General features: G+C 52.9%; 7 protein-coding genes across 7 annotated transcripts; 3 read left to right on the top strand and 4 right to left on the bottom strand.

Annotated features, from left to right (window-relative positions):
* Window positions 1–473: 473 nt before the first annotated feature.
* On the top strand, window positions 474–1,583 carry PV08_06847 (uncharacterized protein; the record flags this gene model as incomplete). Its single annotated transcript, XM_016381180.1, has 1 exon — window positions 474–1,583. The coding sequence occupies one exon, from the start codon at window positions 474–476 to the stop codon at window positions 1,581–1,583; it is 1,110 nt and encodes a 369-aa protein (XP_016234282.1).
* A 708-nt stretch (window positions 1,584–2,291) lies between these two features.
* Window positions 2,292–3,182, bottom strand: PV08_06846 (uncharacterized protein; the record flags this gene model as incomplete). The annotated part of the gene is made up of 1 exon (XM_016381179.1): window positions 2,292–3,182. The coding sequence occupies one exon, from the start codon at window positions 3,180–3,182 to the stop codon at window positions 2,292–2,294; it is 891 nt and encodes a 296-aa protein (XP_016234281.1).
* A 1,228-nt stretch (window positions 3,183–4,410) lies between these two features.
* PV08_06845 (uncharacterized protein) lies at window positions 4,411–7,402 on the top strand (the record flags this gene model as incomplete). Its single annotated transcript, XM_016381178.1, has 2 exons — window positions 4,411–5,548; window positions 5,604–7,402. 2 exons carry the CDS (start codon window positions 4,411–4,413, stop codon window positions 7,400–7,402), a joined length of 2,937 nt encoding a protein of 978 aa, XP_016234280.1.
* A 540-nt stretch (window positions 7,403–7,942) lies between these two features.
* Window positions 7,943–9,012, bottom strand: PV08_06844 (spermidine synthase; the record flags this gene model as incomplete). Its single annotated transcript, XM_016381177.1, has 3 exons — window positions 7,943–8,220; window positions 8,348–8,914; window positions 8,982–9,012. The coding sequence occupies 3 exons, from the start codon at window positions 9,010–9,012 to the stop codon at window positions 7,943–7,945; spliced, it is 876 nt and encodes a 291-aa protein (XP_016234279.1).
* Window positions 9,013–9,600: 588 nt separating this feature from the next.
* PV08_06843 (uncharacterized protein) lies at window positions 9,601–11,544 on the bottom strand (the record flags this gene model as incomplete). Its single annotated transcript, XM_016381176.1, has 2 exons — window positions 9,601–9,902; window positions 9,978–11,544. The coding sequence occupies 2 exons, from the start codon at window positions 11,542–11,544 to the stop codon at window positions 9,601–9,603; spliced, it is 1,869 nt and encodes a 622-aa protein (XP_016234278.1).
* A 796-nt stretch (window positions 11,545–12,340) lies between these two features.
* PV08_06842 (uncharacterized protein) lies at window positions 12,341–13,087 on the bottom strand (the record flags this gene model as incomplete). The annotated part of the gene is made up of 1 exon (XM_016381175.1): window positions 12,341–13,087. One exon carries the CDS (start codon window positions 13,085–13,087, stop codon window positions 12,341–12,343), a length of 747 nt encoding a protein of 248 aa, XP_016234277.1.
* A 620-nt stretch (window positions 13,088–13,707) lies between these two features.
* PV08_06841 (uncharacterized protein) lies at window positions 13,708–16,023 on the top strand (the record flags this gene model as incomplete). Its single annotated transcript, XM_016381174.1, has 3 exons — window positions 13,708–13,760; window positions 13,818–14,424; window positions 15,109–16,023. 3 exons carry the CDS (start codon window positions 13,708–13,710, stop codon window positions 16,021–16,023), a joined length of 1,575 nt encoding a protein of 524 aa, XP_016234276.1.
* Window positions 16,024–16,248: the final 225 nt, after the last annotated feature.

The following is a 16,248-nucleotide window of genomic DNA, read 5'->3' as shown; positions in this document are numbered from 1 at the left end:
GTGTACATATTCGTATCGATTATCTCCCTAGAGAGTACGGAGTAACTCCGGCTCAACTCTGCGGGGAACGCAAGCAAGTATTTTTCAGTTGCGTCGATGCTCGCGAGATACAACAGAGTGGAATGGACTGTATTGACATTCAGAGAAAAGGATAATTGGCAAGCAGAAAGTACACCAGGCCTCGTCGGCGGTCTTTTTCTTTTAGCAGTTTCATCTTTTCATTCTCTCTAATTACGACCCAGGCCAAGCGTCCCGACCACTCTCACCCTCTAATCTCCACTCTTTTGGAATCAACTGCAAACATTGAGGAATTCCCACACGGGCGCTGCAGCATCTCACACACACACACTCTCTCTCTGTCTCAATAGACCGCCGTCCTTGTTCTACAAACGTAGCAAGGTGCAGGAGCATCAACGATACCAACAAAAACAACCACCTCCTCCTCCACCACCACCACCACCACCACCACCGCCATGCCCTCATTAACGACATCCCTTCCCTTTTCCCCCGCAGAGCTCGCGTACCTACATACTTCGCTATCGTCCGTACCACCTCTCAGACCAGATGCGAGATCTCACGCGACGGACTTTCGCCCCCTCCGCGCCGAAACTGGCGTTTTACCCGCGGTCAACGGTTCCGCCCACGTCGGATTCAGCGATGGCCGAGAAGCGATTGTCGGTGTGAAGTTGGAAGTCGAGAAGACGGTGGCGCGTCAGAATATTGTGTACACCACTGCGTCTACGAACGTGGGGGGAGGGGTACCAGGAGACGACGAGACGACGATGGATGTTGACCGAGAAACCCAAGAGAAGAAAGACGACGGAGGCGGCGGCGGTCAACCGCAATGGCTCAGCACAACTCTCACTTTGCCCGGTCTGCGAGACGACGATCCGAATCTGGCCTTTCTCGAAGAGATGCTGCGTGAGCCCCTGATCGTTTCGGGCCTGGCGGATAAACTCGTCATCAACTCAAAGTGGCACTGGCACGCGTACGTCGACGTGCTCCTCATTTCGCCGAACGGGCTCGCGAGCTACCCCCTTCCGCTGCTCAGTGCGGCGGTGCACCTTGCGCTGCGCGACGCGAGGGTGCCAAGGTTGAAGAGCGAGGGCGAGGAAGACCCCGTGGCCGACGACGACTGGATGGCCAGTACGTTCCTCTACGACCGCGAGCACGTCCCACGACCGCCGGTCACGCTGCTTGTCGTCGTCGTGGGCGAGAATGTCATTTTCGATCCGAGCAGGGAGGAGTTGGCGGTGGCCGATGCCGTTGTTGCCGTGAGTGTGGGCAGCCCAACACAGCGAAAGGCCCCTGGGGACGGGGAAGAAGAACAAGAGCAGGAAGAAAACCAATACAAGGTCCTCGCGGTGAGAATGATAGATACACCTGCGAGGGATACGATGAAGGGTGTACCGCTTGCTGGGGAGGCCGTTGAAGGTGTCGACGTGCCAGGGGTGTGGAAACCGAGACTCGGCGGCGTCAAGAGAAGCGTCATCAAGGATGTCGTGAAGAGTGTGACGAGGGACGGTGTCGCGAGGGATGTGTTTATGGGTCTAGATGGGTTTTTGGGTCTTGAAGCAACGTGATATGGGATACTCACGGTTGATACTTGAGACTGAAGAAGACGTGGGGAGGAAAGATCTGACCCATTCACGATGTACATGGCATTCTCTCAAGCAGCACCAAACGCAACGACAACAATGTCCATGGTCGCGTTGTCTGGAAATGACTAGCTGGACATATTTGAGATCGGAGGACCGGACGATCACCAGCCGTACAGCCAGCAATACGTGATCCAGTGGCTGAGTTCAGAACCAGAACCAGAACGAGTACTGGACATGAGAGATCAATGGCATAGCGCCGAGATGAGTGAGATTGGGGACGAAGGGGCGGTCCTCCTTTTGAAGTCAGAGTGCCTACACCTCTCCGGTGGTGTACATCTGGGCTACGTGGATGAACTTGAGGTAGTAAATCTCGAACGACCAAAGAAATCCATTATCCTTGCATCATCATCAATCATTACATTAGGTACGTTTCCAAAAGTGGCATGGTACGACGTTGTGGTCCGCGAGAAGGCCACAGACAAACAAAAGTTACATTTTTGACTTTGTACGCAACGGTCGACTGAATAGATATCATGTTATGGTGTGGGGGTAAGAGGCTGCTCTTACTCTTTTGAGTGTATAGATGGATAGATAGGTACTGATGCCCGGTGAGCCGGGTTGTGAGTTAGAGAGAGCAGAGTGTTATACTCAAATACTCATTCATAGTCGTTCTCATTTTTTTTTTCATTCTCATGCTCTCTCACCGTTCAACACGCCAAAACTTCCACCCTCTTCACCGACGGCGCCGCTCCCGGCCTGTCTCTGGGCACCACCCGCGGTCCCAGCCGACGTGTTCCGCTCGACGGGCCCGGTGTTTCTGGCCTCGAAATCCCGCTCCGCCAATCTCCCGGGGTCATGTTGTCCGCCCACGTCACCCACAAAGGTCTTGGTCTTGGGCATGCCGTCCGTCTTGTCTGCGTCTTCGATGTTGGTGCCTTTGGGCTTGTACGTGCCCGGCGGTACCGCGGCGCCGGTGACGGTGGCCGTGTACGTTGGTGCCGGGTCGACGTGGGGACGGACACCCGCCGAGGTGCCCGAGTTGTCCGAGTTGCCTGAGTTGCCACCACCACCGCCGGCGCCCGCACCGGTAGAGGACTTGATGTTGGGGTCGGGTCCCGTCCTGCTCCCCGATGCGTATGTCGATGCACCAAAGTCGCTCGCTCCGGCCGGTACTCCTCCTCCTCCTTCTGCGGCACGACTGGCACCCCCGCCGCCGCCGCCAGGACCGCCAAAGTATCCAGACTCGTCATGTCCACCGGGGAACTGAGGCTTGCCCAACGCGTCGAGCTTGACGCCCGCCGGGCCCCTTTCGTCCGCTCCGAGGCTCGACATATTCTGCTTCTCGCGCGTCGTGTTGTCGGGAGCGGGCTGCAGGACTCGGGCGCCGGACGTGTCCGTGGTGTTGAGCGTCGACGAGGACCCCGTCACGGACGACGCAGCCGCGCGCTCGTTTTCAGAGAACTTTCCGTAGTTGTCCAGTGACTCGGCCGCGAGAGAGTCCGCCGCCACGGGACCGATTGGTTCCTGAGGTGCTTGGGACGGGTGAGGCTGGGGAGCTTTGGAGTTTGCGGTGAATGACATTGTCGGGTACAGTTTAGGTGTTGGTTGTGTTATGGTTTATGATGATGACTGATTTCCGAAAGACTGGAAGAAAGACTTACCGCATTTAACACTTGATGATTCCCGACAAATGGGCAGATGACTCGGAATCGAGTACTTATATCGATCGTCATAAGCCCCCGAGAGCATTCCATCATAGATACCTCACTGAAGAATGTCCCTACCTGCTCGAGAGGGCTGTCATGGTGCAGACGTGACATCATTTTCGCAAGGGTTCCATACATGAAGTCATGTTAAAGGAGAAAAAAAGGGGCCGAAGTTGTATCGCACTCAACAAAAGGTAGCGAGTACCCACTGAATAAGCGATCATCACAATTCATCACCAACCACTAATTCGGAATCTTGCGAGATTGTTCGTGTAGATTCGATTCCATGTTCCGATCAGTACCATCCAATCATATGAAGAACCCGACGTCTTTTCATCGATGGCTGCTCGAGCAACTAATCATAAGTATGAGGACGAGTACTGTAGCTGTTGGAAAATAACGGCGCCAAAGCCCTTAATACTGCGCCGTACCGCAAAGTCCCAGGAAGGCGTGAGCCGAGATGTGTGGCCGTGACAACAATCGTTGCCTCAGTCGTAGGTGATTCACGTAGGTACGTACTTACAGACAGCCACGATCATCACCACAAGGCACTTTTGGTCATTCGTAACAGTACGATGTGTATGGTATGATCACCCTCCGCCGTGTCCGCTTTGATTAAAGTCTCGATATGTGTATGAGTACGAGTACTCACTCGTATTGCTCTGTCCGAGCAATCTCGACGAATCACACCGGCCTACCTTCATTCACCGCGTGGTCGCCTAAAACACAGCCTCACGAAGAAGAACTCATACTTAATGTTCGCCGCTCTTGACCTTGTATCGTTTCATTAACTACAGCTACAGGCGGCGCAAATTGTCCTTTCGCACACATCCTCTGCACGAAGCGGTGAGTCAAGGCATTCTTGGTTACACAGTGCTACCAGCGTCGACGGCGTTGCGTTGAAGACCTGGAGTATTCTGGGCTGTGCTCAACTAGCAGACCTTATTCAGCTGAGCTACAACGAGTGTCCATCTTCAGCCCCAACACACACAAAAATATGAGCGTGGAATGTCAAGATATTAAAGACGTTGCCAATACAACGAGGCATACCTGACACGAGACCGTTACCGCTTGTGATCCAAAGATTAAAACTCTACCCATCAATGGCCGAACAGACAGAGCCGCAGCAACAGGAGGATGGGCAAATTACTCCTTGTTCCAGCTCTACCATTGAGCAGCAGGAGCCTGCGCAGCGGCCCAATTTCCTCGAACTATTCGAGCAGCTCAGGCCTGAAATCCAGCTGATGGTCAACAAGCGCAAATTTGTTCTTCCCCTTCATATGATTGGCGATTCAACGCGAGCCAACGAATGGTTGATGAAAGCAAAATGTGGGTTTGGACTCGCACATCAACGACTCCAGATCGCCACGTCAAAGAAGGCCGAATTTCAAAGACTCATGCGAGAATATTTACAATCATACAACTGTCCTACCGCTCGTCTGGAGCTGTGGGAGGACATCAACAACTTGAATTTTGCGCTTGCTAAGTGCATTGAAGCCATTATTACGGCTCAAGATTTCCTGGCAAAGTTCGAAGCTCAGCAAAGGAGTTTCCAACCAACACGACCACCGCAGCAGCTCGTCGAATGGCAAAGTCATCGCGGAGGAGCCGGACTTGGCACAAGCAGCGTCTCCTCCAACACTGGAGGGGTTGTTCTGGGCCGAACATCTCCGCAATATGCATCTTCCTTCGTCTCTGCCAACGTATTCGAGGACATGTATGGACCACAAGCACAAGGATTGATGCAAAGCTGTCCAATCCAACCTGGAGACAATTTCGCTACTTCTTCAATCCTTCCGACGTCCGCCGAATTGCACGTTTCACCATATTCAAGACATTCTGCCGCTACAGTAACTCTGAACCGACCTCTGCGGCCGGAGACAGGAAAACTTTGCCACTTCTGTCGCCATGACTACTTTGGACCTGTCGCTTGGGCAAACTTTTGGGACCTATATAACCCTGACTACCCTCTCTGGGACTACTGCTTCACCATATCATATGTTGCTCTTGAAACATCCGCTACTCAGTGTTGTTGGCTTTGCACCCAATTATACGATCAGATTGTTACCAGGGAGAGGGACAGCCTGTTCGATGTGAAACTTACGTTTTGGAGTGGCCCCAAGAACGGCGGATCAGCTGAGTGCAGTAGATGTGATGTCTACGCGTCGTACCGTGGAGCAGATGAGTCTTACGCCAACAGTTTGGCCGGTCATTTGCAACTCCGCATTGCCGTTGCAAAAGGTATGTTTCGGCGCCCGTTTGGAGCTACTAAATACACTAAACGAAGATATGATAGCTGATCCATTCCAATTCTTTGCAAAGGGAACACTATCCAAAAGCTATTTCACAAACTTCGATGCTTCGACCGCTCGTGGTTGGCTGGATGAATGTGGCAGAGAGCATGAATGCTGCAAAGGTTCTGAGGATCATACCGTACCCAGCAGATTGCTTCTCCTTGATCCTGACGAAGATGTTGTCTACTTCCGAGAAATGCCACAGCTAACATCGGCTGCGACGGAAAACCGAGTCGAGTACGCTGCGCTATCATATTGCTGGGGTAGGACGCACTCCTTCGTAACTGTCAGGTCGAATATCGACAATCACTTCCAAGGCATGGATATTTCAATGCTTCCCAAAACGTTTCGGGACGCTCTCTCCGTGACGAGACTATTAGGAATTCATCTGCTCTGGATCGACGCCCTCTGTATTATGCAAGACGACGAGGTTGACATGGCAAATGAGCTCTCCCGGATGAGGGTCTATTACCAAAATGCAAAGGTGACGCTGGCAATTTTGCGAGCTGAAGACGTCGACGAGGGCTTTCTAAATCTTGCTAGCTCACACAACCCAAAACACGTAAAGTTGAAGAATTTGCAAACCGAACTTGCACCGAAGTGCTACGTACCATATTACGACAAGCTGGGGAGGAAAGGAACAATCGACTTTGAACCGAACGAATTCATTGATGAAGGATCCACGTTTTACGATGAGCGAAGAGAACCACTTAACAGAAGGGCGTGGACGCTGCAGGAAAGATGGCTTTCTCCTCGAGTAATCTCCTTTCCAAGCTTCGACGGCTTCGTGTTTCAATGCAATGCATCAGAGCGATTCGCAGGAGACTACTGCTTAGTTGACTCTGTTGAGAAATCGGATGAACCCGCAATCCGGAGAAGACTCCAGCTCAGGCTCAGTGGACTTGATGCAGAACCTCGACAAGACGAGGACCCGGGCGACGAAGCGTTCGAAACGTTCGAACTGGTCAAAGCATGGCATTACATCGTGGAGGACTACTCCAGCCGAAGACTGTCAGAACCCCTTGACAAGCTCAAAGCACTGGGAGGACTTGCCGAGCTGTTCCATTCCCAGCACGAAGCTATTCTCGGGCCTTACGCTGCAGGCCAATGGGTCAAAACGTTACCCTTGGCCTTGCTCTGGATGGTTAGTCCGAGTGAAGACGTCGCCCCGGCACCTGTGCAGTATCTGGCGCCGTCTTGGTCCTGGGCATCGGTCAACAGCCGGGTTTGGAACGAATTGTACTCTGTTGATGTAGATCAACAACCAATCGCAGACGTAAAAGTAGAGATTCTGCGCGTTCATGTCGAGCCTTCTTCGAAAGTCCCCTTCGGATCCGTCCAGAATGTGTGGTTGCGATTGAGAGGACCAGTGGTGGATGCCAAGTGGCATATCAATCCTCGTAAGGAGGGGAGAATCGACGTGGCGCTACTGGACATGGACAGTCCTCAAAAAAGATCACATGCGGCGGTCAATGCCCGTATAGGTCGAATTGGAACTGCTGAGCTATGCGACGACGACGAGGATGAAGACACGTACATGGACGAGCCGATTCCCCTCGGTCGCGCATCTTGTGACACTATCGAGGCACGACTGCTCGTCCCTTCAGAAATCAAGGTGCTCTTTGTCGCCTTCGTTCATGAAAGCGTTATTCATTGTAGCCCCGCGCACGGCTACGGCATTATCATTAAAGAAGTCGCTCCAGGTGTCTTCAAGCGTGTCGGATTGTTTGATTTGGATGAACGCCAGCATGAAAATTTCTTCCTGGAACATTCAAGAGAAATGACCCTATGTCTTGTCTGAGAAGGATCAGGTAGCTACCAATGTACACAAATGGGTACCAGCGCAAAAACAGGATTGTTATTTTTCGGAAGGCTCTGATCAATCTCATTCCCTTCCTTTAAACAGAGGCTCTGTACTGAATAATCGGCAGGCCATGATTCCTCTCCAAATTGTTGCGCTTTGGTGTCCGACTATGAATGCTACAGCCTCCTGCAGTCTCGACTCCAACGTCTCCAATATCAATATGGCATCTCATGTCTTTTGCAAAGAGTGAAGCTCCGCAATTGAAAGGCCTTCATACGGCAAACTTGACTTCGTGCATTCATTCATTTCTATCTCTGTCTTGGACCCTCTTCAGCCTGATCATGCAGATAAGAAAAAGGCCATAAGTCTTAATTCGTAAGCACCGGACCTACATACAATTACCACTCCAGCTGACCTATCCGCCTAGGATACTCGTGTAACATGTTTAAACAATCAAGACTTAAAAAAAACCTGGTATCATGCTGGAAGACTTAACATCAAAGACCACCACCGGCCCGGCATGTATGTCACCCTGTCTCATTTCAAGGCCTTGCGGGCAAACGTCGGTAGAATGAAGCTGGCCTTGTGGATTTCCTTGTTGTAGTACTTGCACAACTTCTCTTCCTCTTCTGGGCTCCATACTCGCAAGGGGTTCTTGACATCTCGGTTGGGGTCCTTGCAGCAAACCATGAAACCAATCTGGCCCGACGGGTATGTTGGAATGGTGGTGTAGGCGTACTCGACAACAGGGAAAACTTCCTTGCAGTCTTTCTTGAGCTTGGTGATGAGAGGGAGGTGGAGCCATTGGTTCTCAGCTATAAAGGTCACACATTAGCCTTTGAAACGTCTACATTCTGGAAGTGGTTGAATTGGGGGATAACAGAGAACTCTCTTTCTGGGGCATAAGGGGGGCCAAAAAAAAAAAGATTAGGTGCGCACAACCTTGGGTAGTAATAACACCACCGTCTTTCAACGCTCCGCTGAGCAGTTCAAAGTATGGCTTCTGGAAGAGCGACTCTGCGGGACCTTCGGGGTCACTGCTGTCGGTGATAATAACATCGAATTCGTTCTTGCGGTCAGCCAGGAATTTGAACCCGTCTCCGATGTGGACCTCGACGGCGGGGTGCTGGAATCCAATCGACATGCCGGGAAGGTATTTCTTGCTGACGCGGGGGACGGCCTCGTCAATGTCGCAGAGAATGGCCTTCTCGACGGACTCGTGCTTGACGACCTCTCGCAAGACACCGCCGTCACCACCGCCGATAACCAGGACCGACTTGGGGTTGGGGTGCGAGTTCATGGCCAAGTGTGTGATCATCTCTTGGTACGAGAACTCGTCCCGCTCGGTGCACTGGATGACATTGTCGAGGACGAGGACGGTGCCGTGGTCGCTGCTCTCGAAGACGAGCACGTCCTGGTACTTGGACTTTTCGTGGTGGAGGACCTGGTTGACCTTGAGGATCATCGCCTGGCCAGGCCACATGTCGGAGATTTCTCTGAACCAGCCATCTGCCCATCATCGGTCAGCCGGCGTGTGCCTTCTTCTCTTCAACGGCGGGATCTTCTCTTGCTTTACCTTTGATGGTCGGGTGAGTGATTTCGGACATGTTGGGTGTGTGGGAAAAGAAACTGCGGCGGGAACGGGGGACAAGACTGCGCGGGGTCAATGGAGATGGACGAGGGAGTCTGAAGGACGAGAAAAGGCGTGCGCGGGTAGACAGGTCGATAGATTTTAGAGAAGAGAAGAGAAGACTTGAGTTTTGTTTTCCCCTTTGACTGTGACCCAAGAGAGTCGTTCGTTTGGAGCAAGTGGAAGTGCAAAGGTGCAGGTCCCTCTTGGTGGTGCGTTTGCGTTTGCGCTTTTCGCCGACCCGAATTTTTTTGTTTTTTTTTGGGCTCGAGAGTTGCGGGGCTCAAAATTCGGGATTCGTTCCTGAGCGGCGCCCAGGACGGTCAATGGTCGCCTCAACCAGCACCAGCGACATCACAGGCCCCGGTTTTTGGCCTGTCTTCCTCCCACAGAGCCTCTTCTTACTTCCGCTGGTTGCCGTATTGTACCGCTGGATGCAAACGACAGGGATCAGCTGAGCCTCTGAAATTCGCATCCAAAGTGGTGGACTCCGTATCTGCATCAGAAACAGCTATTCACGTTTGCTACAACAGTGCCGACACCATCCACCCGCGAGTAGGGGGCATCACCGCTTAATACCAATCTCGATACCCTTCGTGCCATCCATGACCCTCCTCACTTTGTCCTGGTCGACCTCCTGTTTCAGCTCCCCCAAATACCAGGTAATATCACTGCCGTCCTGCTCGCAGACATGGAACCCGTTGCCCATGAAACTCCACATGTCTTCTTCCTGGTCGTATTCAACGTCAAAGTCTTCCCAGCGCGGTTTCTCCAGCAGCCGTAGGAAGTGCAACCGAGAGCCTGGATAGATGGCTGGCTTGCCGTCCTTCTTACCACCCTTGAACCACGAGCTGCATGGTCCGGTCCCTGGAAAACCTTGTCAGCATCATTCCAACTTTACTCACGACCGTATCAGATCACTCGGCGGTGGGCACTACTCACAGGCTGTCCTTTTCAAGAACGTGTCGGCATGTTTCATGAAATGCTCCACCACCTTCTCCTTGGGCTGTATCGAGCGGATGTTTTCAATCTGCATCTTCTCAATGACTTGGATCGTGTAATTGACGTAAGCTGCGATTATAGGGAAGAACGACCCGTGGGCCGATGGGCAGTATGCACCGCCAAAGAGGATGTAGTTCGGGACCCCGGCGTACGCCAGACTCAAATATGAAGGTACGTGTGGATGGGGGTTGTCCTTCCATTGTTCGGACTTGTTGACTCCATTGACAACGAGTGGGAATCGTGGCTTGTACGAAGTGTCGAACCCGGTCGCGCAAATGATAACGTCCACCTCTTGTTCATTGCCGTCGGGGTCAATGAAGCCCTTTTCCGTAATCTGGCCGAGTTGCGTGGTGTATGCGGTGGTCTTGGGCCCGGCAAGGCATTCGAGGTATCCATTTCCAGGGGTGGGTCGACGACAGCCAACAAAGAAATCATCTGGCATGATCTTCTCGAGCAGTTCCGGTCGGTCTTTCAGCTTGGTTCTCATCTCCTTTTCAGAAAATTCGCGAGCAGCCTTCTGAGCCGATGTTCCGTTGATGATGAACCCAAAGCGCTGATTGAGTTCGCCCTCGATCATCTTGCGGTACGCGAGGTACTCGTCCTCGTTCTCGAACATCTTACGCTGTTCTTCATTGTAGGCAAAGTTCGCACCGTCCTTGCCAGCAAAATTCTGCGCGAACCCAGCAGTGATCCAGATCTTTGTTCGGACCCACGTGTACACCCTGTCGACCTGGTCGTAGATGTTTGGGAGGATCTGGACTGCAGAGCTACCGGCGCCGATCAGCGCCACTCTCTTGCCCGTCAGATCTATCCTCTCGTCGTACTGTGCCGAATGGAGAAGAGTGCCTTTGAAATCCTGCAGACCCGGGATATTGTCGGGCCACTTCCACTTGTTCAATACTCCTCCTCCGTCGACGACGAAATCGGCGTGGTCGTCGAACTCCCGACCAGACACGACATCCTGCACTCGCACCGTCCACCGTGGTGCTCCAGGTCCAGTAGCCCCGTCGTCGTCCTCCCCCCACGACAGCGAGACGATCCTGTGCTGCAGCTTGACGTACTTTTCGATAAAGTTGTTCTCCCGCTCCACCATCTTGATATACTCCCATATCTCCCCTGACTGGGAATAGTACTTGGACCACGGCACCGGCCGCCACGGGAACTGGTACGCGACCGATGGAATGTCACAGGCGCATCCGGGGTACCTGTTTTCGTACCACGTGCCGCCGACGTCCCGGTTCTTCTCGTAGCAGACGATTTCGACGTTCTTGAGCTTTTCCTCGGCGAACTTGAAAAAATTGAGCCCGCTCATGCCCGCTCCGAGCATGACGACTCTCATCTTCTTCCGCGTCCCGTACAGCTGCTCGAGGATCCTCACGTCGTCTGGTGCCGGGTTGTTGACCACTTGGGGACGTTCCACGCGCCTCGAGAGCTCCGCGTCTGTAGTACTCCCGTCTGCTGGAAGATGCATGCCGCCGTAGCCATTTGCGACCGTCGACGGGGCCATGGTTGACGCTCTACTGGACAGGAGCAGAGACACAGGCAAAAATCCGTTGGGAAACTGTGGTTTTAGTGACTATACCATCCACTCACCAATGACTCGAGAATCTAAGCCTTATATAACGAAGTAAGTGCAACTGAATACCTGCAAGAACCTCGGTGACTGACTGTCCTCTCCTCACGATGCATTGTCAGCCTGAGCAGTATTTAGTAGTCAAGTGCTTCTCGATTACGACGGAGTCACGAATGGGGTGGCAAGGAGTACTAAACGAAGGGTCTCGACCACTCTCCGCATTGGACCGTTGGGGAGCCGAGGATGAAACTTTTGGATATTGAACTCGCCCCTGCTACAGCCCAATAGTATCCGCTTCGGCTTCTCGCTCGATTAGGAAAGCGACTGCGGTCTGTTGCTTGCCAGAGTCGCCGAGGCTTTCCAATGTTGGACGGACTGGGTCAGTCTCAGCGAGACGGTCACGACGCATTCTTGGATATCTCGAGGATGGGCTAGACTCTTGGAGAAGGTTGGCACGGTTGAACGGAAGCAGCGTCATCGCATTTGACTATATCGCTCTAACCGGACAAATTGCATTACTGAGTTCACATGCCTGGACTAACAGCTCTTTAAATACTAACAATCAAGTTCCTGCTGCCACGTTTATCTCGTCTTGAAACGTATGGTTGAGGAGAGTGCCCACAAGAACAGGCGTTATGTATCCCACCAAGCCTGGTGAAGCCAAATCCGGAGGTGAAGTGCCCCCTCACACCTAGGCAATCCCAACGAGAGGTATGGCACATCCTCATCACTACCACGGATGTTGCTTCTCATTCGATGTGAAGGTGCCGTGTTGGCCGTTCTTGTCGGTGTCGACGATCAACCGGCACGCTTCGAGGACACCCTCACTAGGTACGCCTCCAAGTTCATGGAAGCCGTTGAGGTTGGTCGACCGAAAGCCCGAATCCACCATGTTGACCTTGAAACCATCCTTGCCGAGTTGCACTGCGTATTGGGCCCCGATCATGTTCATCGCCGCCTTGGACGTGAAGTATGGCTTTGCGTCGTAGCCGTAGAAAGGCTGAGTCGAGTCCAGGCAGTAGGTGATGGATCCAAAGTTTGAGGACATGAAGAGAAGCCGCGGGGCCTGCGATTTCTTCATCAGCGGGAGAAAGGCCTCCGTAACGCATGCTGCGCTGATCGCGTTGGTTTCGATGACCTTCGTCATCTCTTCGCGGAACGACAGGCCCGGGATCATCATGATTCCGGCATTGTTCAGCAAAACATCGAGCCGACCGTATTTGTCGCCAATGTACTTGACGGCTTCACTTATGGAGGAGTCGTCGTTGACGTCGAGCTCAATAGGTTCAACCGTGGTGCCTTGCGCCCGGGCTGTGATGCTGTTGGCCGCTTGTGTGCCCTTCTCCAGGCTTCGAGATCCTAGGAAGATGTGGAAGTTTGGTTGTTCAGCGGCCAGTTTCTTCACACTCTCCAAGCCAAGGCCCTTGTTTGCACCGGTGATGAAGACGAAGGTGGGAACGTTGCTGGAAGACCCCATTTTTGGCAGTTGGCTTTGCAAAGTCGGTGTAGCGTCTGAGGGTCAATAAGACTTTGTCGTTGAGACAGTTAAAAAAGAAGTTAAGGACTTTTTCAGTGCAAGCTTCCTAGCTGTTGGACAAGTGTAGTTGTCGAGCAAGAGCCGTGTCTCTTTTATAGATGTACTTGAAGGACATAGTTGTTCGTTAGATTTGTCGCCGCTCTCCACTCAGACTTACCAGCTTCGTGGGTAACATGATGATTCTCCTGATTGATTTGAAATCAAAGAATAGAGAGCCTGAATGAGTGAGATGATTTTATCGCTGGGGCAGTCTCGTCAAAAAGCATTGATTTCAGGCGTTGCAGAGGCCTCGTCTGGGCCGTTGGATATCAATATTGCCCGCTTGGGTTAGGAGCGAAGCTCAGATCGGGCGTTTCATATGCAGCTAGCGACTAGCTCGCGAGGGACCCATGCGCGCATCATTTTCTGTCTCCGCAATACGAAATCCTCCTTACCATAAGACCACAGGAGTTTGTCATCGCCCATCATCCACGACTTGAAAGATGTGAGTGCATTCCTAAGTCCGCCACCGGTGTGAACTTGCCAGTATTGGATGCGTTGGAATGGATCGTCCTGGCAGAATGGCTGGCGGAATGCCGCGGAGACGCAAGGCTAACGGTTGCCGTACATGCATGTGAGTCGGACCTCTCTTCGCGAAAGACGACATCCACAAGGAGCTGACGTTGGCCAGAATGAGGCACGTTAAATGCGACGAAACCAAACCCAATTGCAACCGGTGTTTGAAAGCACGACGCAGATGTCTCGGATACCCGGTGACAACAGATGCCTCGCCCGTTGCTTTTCTTGTCATGGCCCAAGGCTCGAATCGGCCGGAATGTGATGCCAAAGCCCGACGGGCCTTTCAATTCTTCTACGAGGCCTGTGCCTCTTCTCTTTCGCAGCACGGGAACACTGCCGTCTGGACCAGAATGGTATTGCAGACCAGTCATTACGAGGAAAGCATCAAACACCTGGTGATAGCTGCGGCGTGCTTAGGTCTATGTCGACGCTTTGGGGTGTCTTCAGCCGACGAAGAAATCACGTTCCTCTTCCACCACGGTAAAGCGCTGGCGCTGCTGAGCCGCGGTCAATGGCACAACCCCTCCGTTATCCTGTTGGCATGTCTGTTGTTGGTGCTCTGCGGGCAGCTTCAGAACCGCGACGACATGGCGGCTCAGCACGCAAAAGCCGGCAAGAAGATTCTGGCATCTTACTATGGGGAGAATTCTCATCCCGGGACGGGAACAGACCCGTTAATCGACGAGATCGCCATGATTTTTTCGAGACTGAACTTTGATGTAAGAGACGAGAGTCTTCCCAACGGCATGTCAGAACTCCTAGCACTGCCTGAACCGGCGATGGAGCTCTCCGCAACAAGGTCGCAGTATGAGCACCTGGATTCGCAGTCCAGTAGCCTAATGCGCATAAGTGAGCTCAGCGATGATTCCGCATCAAGGCTTAGTAGCTGATTATACGCCTTGTACACGCGTACAATGGTATAATGGCAGAAACAGAGTCTTGTCGAGTAAACGTCCCGGTAACTATCTAGCTCTGACGGTCCTTGCTCAGCCTCGTCGATGCGGATGGGTTTGCCAAGTCTGGTGAGTCTGGAACAACCCTTTTCCGGACCCGCTTGCGATGACATGCGGGCGCAGCCTCATGTTGCCCCGGCCATTTTGCCATCGGCCTCAACGTTGTGGAATCTTCGCTCGACAACTCTCCTTACTGCGCCTCGTTGACAAGAACTGCTTGTCTTCTTGTCTTCTTGTCGAATACGTATCCCGCTGCCGCCGGAATATAAAAGCCCTGTTTTCATCATTTTGCCTCCCCGACTCCCAAGCCTAGAGCCTAGCGATTCTCCGACGACCGCCTTCTCTCCACCGTATATACATACCTCCGTTGCCCTTCCTTCAACCATATCATTGCCTCCACGCATCGCCATCTACACAGGACGTCAAAACATGACCGAAATTACTCGACAGACACCGTCACCAATCCAGACAGCAGGTCTGCCCACTGACTCCCCTCCCGTCTCAACTACCTCCTCCCCAGGGTCCCTGTCAGCCAAACGCAACCGCTCTGGTCTCTCGCTAGACTTCTCCTCCCTCCCGCCGATGTCACAGCCTGCACCGCCCTCCAACACTCTCCTGATCACCCGTCTCGAAGACAACAAGATCTTCCATCCTGCCTCGCTGGCAACGATAAGGCAACACATCAATGAGATCGCCCCGCTCAACTCCTTTTCCCCGCTCAAATCCCTCTGCCGCATCATCTGCTCCTTCTACGATACCGACTCGGCGATCCGCGTCCGTCAAGCTATCGACGGCACTGCCATCCTCGGATCTAGCGTTGCGAAGTGCTACTTTGGCGAGCCTACCCCGATAGGCGACGAGAAGAAGTACCTGGACCGTCCAGATGCAGGACGGTTGTTCTTCATTTCACCGCCACCCAGTCCGCCGGTGGGATGGGAGATGAAGCATGAGGATCCTCCTAACAGGGAGGTGCACGCAGAAGATCTCGCCTCAAAGCTGCAGAAGCTAAGTGGCAAATTGGGAACCGCTACCGCTACCGCTACCGTTGACGAGGAAAATAATGAGGATGGAGAGTCGAAGCCACAGTATTCGGCCGAGGCGTTGCAGAGGTTGAAGGAGTACAGAGCACGCGCGGCGCTGCCTGGTGGTGTATCAACAGACAATTCCGCGAGTGCGCCGTCACCTATCAAGCACCGGAGTCGGAGCTCGACGCTGATATATGACCCGAAAGCCCACGGCGACAGCCCAGGGCTACCGGCTGTGATGCTGGAGGCGGAGGATGAGTCTGATGTTGAGCTTGAGGATTCTGGAACCAAGATCATGGCGCATACTCCCAGACCACCGGTCGAACTGATGGAGCATTGATGATCTCGCATAATTTATCGGCATACAAGGCGCTTTTGGAGCATCGGAGAGTTAATCGAATAGATGACAGGTCCTAGACTAGCCTGGATGATAAGGAGTTCAGGTTTCGGATTGCATTGCTTCCGGCCTTGACCTTGTGCAGAGGTTGGGTCATGGCTCGACAGATTCAAAACTGTATATGTACAGTGGAAATGATGATAGAGAGGTGCCTGTAGCACATCTTCA

Source organism: Exophiala spinifera (assembly GCF_000836115.1).
Source record: "Exophiala spinifera strain CBS 89968 unplaced genomic scaffold supercont1.5, whole genome shotgun sequence".
Lineage (NCBI taxonomy): Eukaryota > Fungi > Ascomycota > Eurotiomycetes > Chaetothyriales > Herpotrichiellaceae > Exophiala > Exophiala spinifera.
This window is presented reverse-complemented; position numbering and strand designations above follow the sequence as displayed.